At 33.7% G+C, this 9171-nt stretch overlaps 1 protein-coding gene across 1 annotated transcript; it reads left to right on the forward strand.

The window, feature by feature from the left end:
* The first annotated feature begins 7059 nt into the window (after window positions 1–7059).
* LOC131655869 (IQ domain-containing protein IQM2-like) lies at window positions 7060–9053 on the forward strand. The gene is made up of 7 exons (XM_058925669.1): window positions 7060–7352; window positions 7448–7628; window positions 7743–7831; window positions 7917–8004; window positions 8102–8341; window positions 8474–8575; window positions 8668–9053. Exons 1-7 carry the CDS (start codon window positions 7243–7245, stop codon window positions 8743–8745), a joined length of 888 nt encoding a protein of 295 aa, XP_058781652.1. The 5' UTR covers window positions 7060–7242; the 3' UTR covers window positions 8746–9053.
* Window positions 9054–9171: the final 118 nt, after the last annotated feature.

Raw genomic sequence — 9171 nt, forward strand, 5'->3', positions numbered from 1 at the left:
TCTTTTGTGCTTGCTCCACATACAACATTTCTAACAAGAAATTGATCGTCCTCATCATCATCTTCATTCGTACACGGTTAGACGGTATCATTTATTCTCTACATCATAAAAAACATAGGGACATATAACAGAGTTAACACAACATGCTCACATGCACAAAACAAAATTATCAAAATATTCTCACATACCGCATATAACTCTTTAATATGTTTCATATCTTTCATGGGCGTTTTTCGCTCATCATCTAACTTCTCTTGAAATTCTTTCAGTTGATTATCAATCTTCCTCTGTAACTCTTCTAACGCTTCATTTTGCGCATGTCCGGTAGTTTTTCTATATGAACCAAAATACACTCTCAGGTCGATGATATCTCCAACACCACAGACACGCTCACTGTGCTCCTTTATTCTGATGACTTCTACTACTGATATATCATGTCGTGGTTCTAGGACATAGGAACCTTCACGGGTTAAGGCTACCAACGATCCTACACAACATAATAACACATACATTGTTAATTACCAAAAAATTTAAATAACAATTAACATAAGCACAATAATTCCTACGTACTAACAATTCTCTCAGCGACTAATCTTGAGGCCTCGTAAGTGTAGTATCCATTTTGGCCTTTGTCGCGTCCTTTTCCACTTCTCATGTCGTGATGGTGGAGATGGCTCTCGATCACTACTCATGTTCGCATCTCCTAGTTTTGTCTTTTTTCATCAATAATTTTTTCTCATGTTTTATGTAATCCCCCGCGAGACAATCTATGGGGATTTTTGTTTTTAGCCTTGTTTGTCTTTTCTAGGGATGACAACGGGTCGGGTGCGGGTTTCACACTACCCAAACCCGCACTTGAACCCGAACCCAAACTCAAATGTTGTTCGGGTGGCAAAATAACACAACGCCCACACCCGTTGGGTTCAGATTTTTTCATCCAAACCCGAACCCGCAGTAAAATACATAAAAAAAAAATACATTTTTCCTACAACTTTCCACAATATTATTATATATATATATATATATATATATATATATATATATATATATATTTATATATATATAATATATATATATTTAAATTATATATATATATATATTTATATTATATATATATAATCGGTTGTGATTTCGTGTTGCGAGTGCGGGTTTCACACTATCCAAACACGCACCCAAAATATCGGGTGACACCCGAACACAAACCCATCGGGTTCGGGTGGGCCCGCGGGTGCGGGTCTGCTTGTCATCCCTAGTCTTTTCCGTTTCACTTCTAACTTGTTTAAAACATATGAGACATATTAACGGTAATGGTTGTATCTATAAAATTATCAGGAAATACAATTGGTACTAACCTTGAAATTACCTGTACTACGAGACTTCACAAACTTTCTCCAAATCTTCCGACTTAGATAAGGATATTTCACCCATGGGCACTCAAGGTTAGGCTTAGGATTCGTGATGTAGTTACTCGTGAGTCGTGAGTTAAAACTCCTCCAAGTCGTACCAGTATAAGTGATCCACTTTTTTTCCAACTTCGATTCATCACTAAACTCAAACGTCAACTACATATTTACATCAATAAGTATGTATTAATGTTTATATAAAGTAATATCGAATTGATGAAAATTAAAATTAATACTTGAACGTCCGTCCATATTCCCTATTTCACCTCATTTGTTACTTCTTCCCAATCATTTATTAATATGCTAAATTTGCTACGTCAAAGGAACGCAATATAACTCTTAAAGAGGGAAGAATAAGGACCATCAAGAATCGTAAAAAAGACACTAAACTCGACCGGAAGTTTGGCACCTAACTTTTGGACCTTTTTTAATTTATTCATCATTGTGCAACCTATTTTTTTTATTCTCCGCCTACATATTTAGTATCGTTTGTATTGGTTTCATTGTACACGTATCTGAACAGCTACCAGGTGAAGAAGATGCAGCAGCAGAGATAGTGTCCATCTATCAACGACAACAACAATAGCATCAACAACATCAACATCATCAACAATAAGGAATAAACAACAGCAAATACATAACCAACATCAATGGCATCATCAACAACAATAATAATATCATCAATAACAACAACAATAGCATCATCAACAACAATGGCAACATAAACAATGGAAAATAACGGCACTATAGATGCATGGGGAAAACGTTTACGTACCAAAAAATGGAAACGTGATAAATAAGTAAAAAAATGGGGTTCACCCCTTCTTTGAGTTCCTCCTCAAAAGCTAAACCGAAGGCTCCTTCCAGACGATACGAAATAACCGATGATGTTTAAAATGGTGGTGGCTCCTTCCCGGTGATACGAAAAAACTGATGATGTCAATGTTTCGTTAGGGATGATAATGTTTTTTCGTTAGTGTTGCAATGGTGTTGTTTTGTTAGGGTTGCAATGGTGTTGTTTCGTTAGGGTTGAAATCGCGTTGTTTCAGGATAGAAAAGAAAAATGGAACTGAAGAGACATGTTAGCTAGTTTTGATACCTTATAGTGAATACGACATATCACCACAGTTAACTTTTAAACCCGCTGAGATATAAGATGAAATTTTATTAAAAGCGCCAGGTTTTAAGAATTTTAAAATTTTAAAAAGAAAAATATACCACAACAGTTAACATAATGAACCGTGGTGATATTACTTTCGTTTTTTAAATAAAAATTAAAGGCTTATCTAAACTACGAAAGAAATCACGTATTTGTAGACACTGAAAATTGAACTGATTACCATGCATATGATATCATCACGATTAATTTCATAACTCGTGGTAAGCAATTTACAATGTTTAATTTAAAAAATAGAAAATTGTATAGGTGCCATAATCTAAAGATATCCCTACGTCCCCTGAAGGACCGTGGTAGAGCTGGCGTCGTTGTATGTATTATTTGTAGTAGTGTCGAGTGCAATTGTGTAACCTAAATGACAATGTCATACCCTACTCTAGGGACCTAGGGACACATGTAAATGCTATACTGATTAATGTTTTAATGACAAGACTAGCATTTAATGTGTATGTTCCCGAAGTTACTTGCTTCCGCTCGCCTTTTCCACTTCCAAGTCCAACAAACCAAAAGTCTGTCAAAAAGACCACAACTGAGGAAAAGGTCGGCCTGATAATCTCAGGTCTTTACATTTTTCTGCAATGGCAAAACCTTTGGGGCAACTATTTCAGACTGACTATAGACCTAAAAGACGGAGAGACCCGATCACAAGAGGACTTGACATCATCATATCCATCAATTTTTATTCCTGTATAAAACAATATTTATAATAACTTTCATTTATTAATTATTTACATTAATTGATGTAGGACTTAGATAAATACCCATTTTAACACAACCCTCTACTACCTTAGAATTTCGACTTACTATTTAAAGTATGATGATGGAAGCACGTCGATCCAAAGAGAGGAGTTGAGGGTTTTTGTTGAGTCGAAGAGTCGTCGACTTGTTAGCTGGAGATTTCGATTCTGAAGTTGGACAATTTGAAGTTGTATATTCGAAATGTTAAGGAAATTGGTTCGAAAGAAGTTATTTCGTGTAGATAGTCTTTGAAAGGAATGGTACTTATGTTGGAATATAAACTTAGAAGAATCTTTGAAATATTTACAAGTACACTTTCGACAACAGCATTCGCCAAACTCGAAGCATTGAGCGGGAAATATTCGAAATTCAAATGAGAATGTGTAATCAGGCGAACGCGTGGAAACATCTCAAAGAGGCAACTTTTGAGGATACGAACGTGGCAGTCATCTATGTAGGAACCGTTAGGGTAGATTTAGTATAAATAGGAGTCTAAATGTTTAGATTTGGTGTGTTCAAACAGATATACAAATATTCACTAAAAATACTCAAAGTACCAGCGTTAGAGAAACGAGTCTTTGTGGAACAAATGTATGTGCAAGAACACCTTGTTTATTTTATCCGAAGTCAATTTATTGTCTTTATATAAACACAAGTTGCTTTACATTATTTTATCGTCATTTAATTTTCAGTCAAATTTACATTTCGCTTTGTCATTTTTACTTTCGAAATCCTTTACTTTCATAGGAAGTTTATAGATTTTGTCAAATTCTTTATACTTCTTTATTTTATGGTTCATTGTCGAATCCTAGTCATTATAAAGTCATCATCATACAAAAACTTAATCATTTAAATATAAGATCAAAACAATGAGTCTGATTATAAGAACTCTAGCATTCGAGACACGTGTTCTAGGATCAATCTAGTCGATCCTGTGAGTTACCAAAGATATATTGTTTGGAAGACTAGAGGTTGTTTGTCAGAAATCACTGGTAAACACGACTTCAGTTAAGTTTCATAGTCGACAGTAAGGTTGGCTACTTAGAAGATTTGAGAAATACTCATGTGTTTAGTAGAATCAGTCGAAGTCGAAGGTAGTGGATAAGACTTGACAGTTATTTCTCTAGAACACGTGAAGGTCCGACAGGAAAAATTTGTATGATGGTGACACGTGACAACAGATGCTTGGTCGACCATTAGGATAGTTATTATTTTAGAAATCTATATAAGTAGTGTTATTAGAAGGTTTTAGGGTCCGCATTTTTATGTTACAAAAGAATACTCTAAGTCTCTGTGCAAAAGTGAGAAACGAGTGTTACTTTCTGAAAATGTATGTATGCGTACCATTTAAATCATTATGCAATAGATTTTCATTTTTGTCTTTTACACATATTTGCATCGTCTTTCTTTGATACTTTTATTTCTTGTCAATTTTCCTTACATGCATCTATTTTCTATCATGCCTTAAATTTTGTGCACAATCTCTTCTTTACAATTTCTCTTTTATTCATTAAATATAAGTCAAACCAAGATAGTAAAAGAATATAGTACAACAGAGTCCTAGGATTTACTAGTTGATCCTGCGAAGCAACCTTTAAAAAGAAACTAGTGGTTGTTTATCAAAATTCCAGGTAAACAAATTGACACACACAGTAGGACACGTTGGTGCTAATATTCATTCTTACGAAATCGTTGTTTTGTTCATTATTTTGTGATGATAAAACAATTGTTATGATTATAAATGAAATTAAGAAGTGGTGGAATGCGAGTACAGGGCAAGCAAGAAAATATTTGAAAATATTTATTCGGGAATTATCGTGTCCACGGAGATGGTGGAATGCTATTCAACAGTTTATATGGTTTCGAGCTTGGGTTTGAATGTTCAAAAGGTAAAAAGATATAGACAGGAAAAAATAAACACATTCTTAGAAAGGAAATAACTTATCAGGCATGCAAATAAACTCACTCGTCACAAACTTAAACTTATTGACCAGTTATACTCAACCTACGATACTCGTCTATGTCATCATGTATCTCTCACATTAGTAGCCATCTCTGGAGCACCTACGAGATCAACTCACAACCAAGGTTATCTCTAAGGAAAGTTGCGAGAACATCCGTATTCTCGCGTCGGCGATCTCTCGCGCGTCGCTCAAACACGAAAGCATTAAGTACAGATACAAACAGTGAATGTTAGCTCTTAATTTATCTTTAGAGTTCAGAAACTAATAGATAATCATCCTAGATAAAGATTCAAGAAGTTTATCTCTAAAGTAACCCAAATCCCAAGCACAGAGCGAAAATCCAAGACAACAATCAACACAGATTTGTAAGGTAAGTTTTATATAATGCCATGAGCGACAAATATACATAAGATTCAAGTAAATATACAAACAAAACCCAACACAAAAGAAATACACAAAGAAGATTTGAGAAATACTCATGTGCTTATTTCGCTAGAACACGTGAAAGTTCGACAGGAAAAATTTGCGTGATTGTGACATGTGTCGACAGATGCTTGCTCGACCGTGAGGACAATTATTGTTTAGAAATCTATATAAGCAGTGTTGTTAGTAGGTTTTAGGGGTCCGCATTTTTATGTTACAAAAGAATACTCTAAATCTTTATGCAAAAGTGAGAAACGAGTGTTACTTTCTAGAAATGTACGTATGAGTACCATTTTAATCATTATGCAATAGATTTTCATTTTTGTCTTTTACACATATTTGCATCGTCTTTCTTTGATACTTTTATTTCCTGTCAATTTTCCTTACATGCATCTATTTTCTGTCATGCCTTAAATTATGTGCACAATCTCTTTACAATTTCTCTTTTATTCATTAAATATAAGTCAAACCAAGATAGAAAAAGAATATAGCACATCAGAGTGATTTACTAGTTGATCCTGCGATGTAACCTTTAAAAAGAAACTAGTAGTTTGTTTACTAAAATTCCAGGTAAACACCCTCATAAATTAAATATCATCACTATCTAAATTGATCAATATGTTACTAATAGGAACAAAACATCCTATAGAATTGTCTAATCGGTGAAATCTAAAACATAAATTACACTTATCAAGGTATTTATAAATAGTCGGATTCTATGCAAAACCTTAACTAAAACTCTCACAATAAAACTAAATTCCTATAAAAACACAAAAAAAAAAAAAATTCAAATATTGATTTATTGACTAGAAGTCAACAAAATACTTTTCGACAATATAAAAAAGCAGGAGACTTAGTTGGTTCTTGGAGCGTACGCTTACATGAAAATGAACAACATATAGTTTATAAGTTGAAATCATTAAGTTATATTATGTTATGTTTGGAAGGGTCAATTAAGTGTTAGAAGAAGACTAGTAGGACCAACTAAAAAGCTTGGCGCATAAGCTACGTAACTACTTGCACGAAGCTGCGAGATCAATACTACTGCATGACACAAGCAATGACACAATGGTTGATCAAGTCAATCTAGTTAGTTCTCACTAAATAAAAGCCCAATATTGCACTTTGTACCTGCCAGAGTCGTTCATAATACGAGAAATACATAATAAATTAAGCAATAATTCAAAAACCTTAATTAAATAAAATTTGTTGGTTATGTACTTATGTTATGTCATGTCATGCGTATATGTGTATGTGGAATTTGTGTTTTTTATAACATAAAAGAATCCTCCTCCTAAATACTTGGTATTATATTGTCACACAAAGTCAACACCTCGTGGTTCAGAAATGGGAACATTGTCTTTCTCTGTCAACTCTCTCACACAACTTCACTTTCATCCTTTCTCTTTATAAATCAAGTTAGAGAGTAACTTCATCTGTAAATTTAAGTTCTGACTATCACACCTATTGAGTTTAATTACCTCTCATCACTTTTCCATTTCATTTATATTCTACCAAATCACATAAACATTCTTATATGGGGATTTACTCTATCATTCCAAAATCTACCAGCATTGCTTTTGATCAAGGTTTAGAGCCAATAATACTGAAATCTGCAGATTCTGCAATTCCTATTCGACAAAACTGGTACATTATATTGTATTTACTATTTACTTTATGTTGAGAATTTCAATTCTACACAAATATCTTGTGTTTTAATTTGACATTGTTTTATCATACAGGTGGAAGCTTTTAGATTCTGCTGAACTAAAACGAAGCTCTATATCTTTCTTTGACGTTGAGAACCATGAAACTGCCATTTCGCGTTGGTCTAGAGCTAGAACAAGAGCTGCTAAGGTTGGTAAAGGTTTATCAAAAGATGTTAAAGCTAGAAAACTTGCTTTGCTGCATTGGCTTGAAGCAGTAAGTCAACCCATGATCTTGATCATAATATTTCTTTATATAATTATAAATTCATATGTCTGATATCTATATCAATCATTATTTACTCAAATGCTTTTCTTGTGCGTGAAACAGATTGATCCACAACATCGATATGGACATAATCTACACTTTTATTATGATAAATGGCTCAAGAGTCAGAGCATGGAACCCTTCTTCTATTGGTAACATTCTTTGCAAAATGTATTATACATTATAAAATCAATCACCAAAGTTGAAACTAATTAATCTTGTTTTTTGAAATTGCAGGCTAGATATTGGAGAAGGAAAGGAAACAAACCTTGAAAAGTGTCCAAGAGCTAAACTTCAACAACAGTGTGTTAAATATCTTGGTCCAGTAAGTTTCAACTCTCTATTTATATGAACATTTTCTTCTTAGGGGCTATCTTTGAATTAACATTATATTCATTATTTTCATTCATTCTTTCTCCTAGATGGAAAGGCTGTCTTATGAAGTTGTTGTGGAAGATGGAAAGTTAATCTATAAGCAATCAGGAAAACTTCTTCATACTGTAAAAGAAGGTTCACGTTCCAAGTGGATTTTCGTCCTAAGCACATCTAAGAATTTATACATTGGTAAAAAGAAGAAAGGTTCGTTTCAGCATTCTAGTTTTTTGGCTGGAGGAGCTACATCTTGTGCTGGAAGACTTGTTGTTGAACACGGTGTCTTGAAGGTAGGCTTTGATATTTACCACTCATTTGTTAAATGTAGCACCGACACTTCAAATTGAACCTGTGTTAGATATCCAACACGTGTTATTGTGTAAGTGTCTGATACTAATACATGTCCGCGTTGTTTTGAACAGGCTGTTTGGCCTCACAGTGGTCATTATCGTCCAACAGAAGAGAATTTTAAGGAATTTACTTCATTTCTTGAAGAGAATAATGTGGACCTTTCCAGTGTGAAGGTAATATCATTAAAGTGATTTGAAATTGAAACTATGCATATGCTAAAAACATGTGAGAAAATATATAAGGAAATTGTATTTGGTATGTGCAGATGGCTCCAGTTAATGATGGAATACACACATCTGAAGAGGACTTAACTGGGAACATGAGTGGTTTAGAGGATGAATAGAGAAGGCCAATTTGATTGAAATTGAAAATGTGTCTGCACTGCACCTATGACAAGAAAATTCCAGAATTTTGGAAAAGTTCAACTAAGTTTATTCCTGTGACAAGTTCTTCTTTTATTGGTTTATGTAAATAGAGAAGATATGGGAATTTTTGTCATTCTTTCCCATTAATTAATTCATGTAGGTAATTTTCATTTATTTATTTCCTTATACTCATACATATATATATATTGTACAAAATGAAACTGGACCAGTTTTTGTAAGGTCCCTTGTAATATTTTGCAAAGGAATAAAACCATTGTCTCGCTATGTTAAGGAACAGCTTTACTGTATTCTTGAAACGAAACACATAGTTACTAGATTTCAGTCGTATAAAATTAGTGGTAAAGTGATCAAATCAATAATCCATAATTCAACACATCCCTATA

The sequence above is a fragment of the Vicia villosa genome, linkage group LG3, assembly GCF_029867415.1.
Source record: "Vicia villosa cultivar HV-30 ecotype Madison, WI linkage group LG3, Vvil1.0, whole genome shotgun sequence".
Lineage (NCBI taxonomy): Eukaryota > Viridiplantae > Streptophyta > Magnoliopsida > Fabales > Fabaceae > Vicia > Vicia villosa.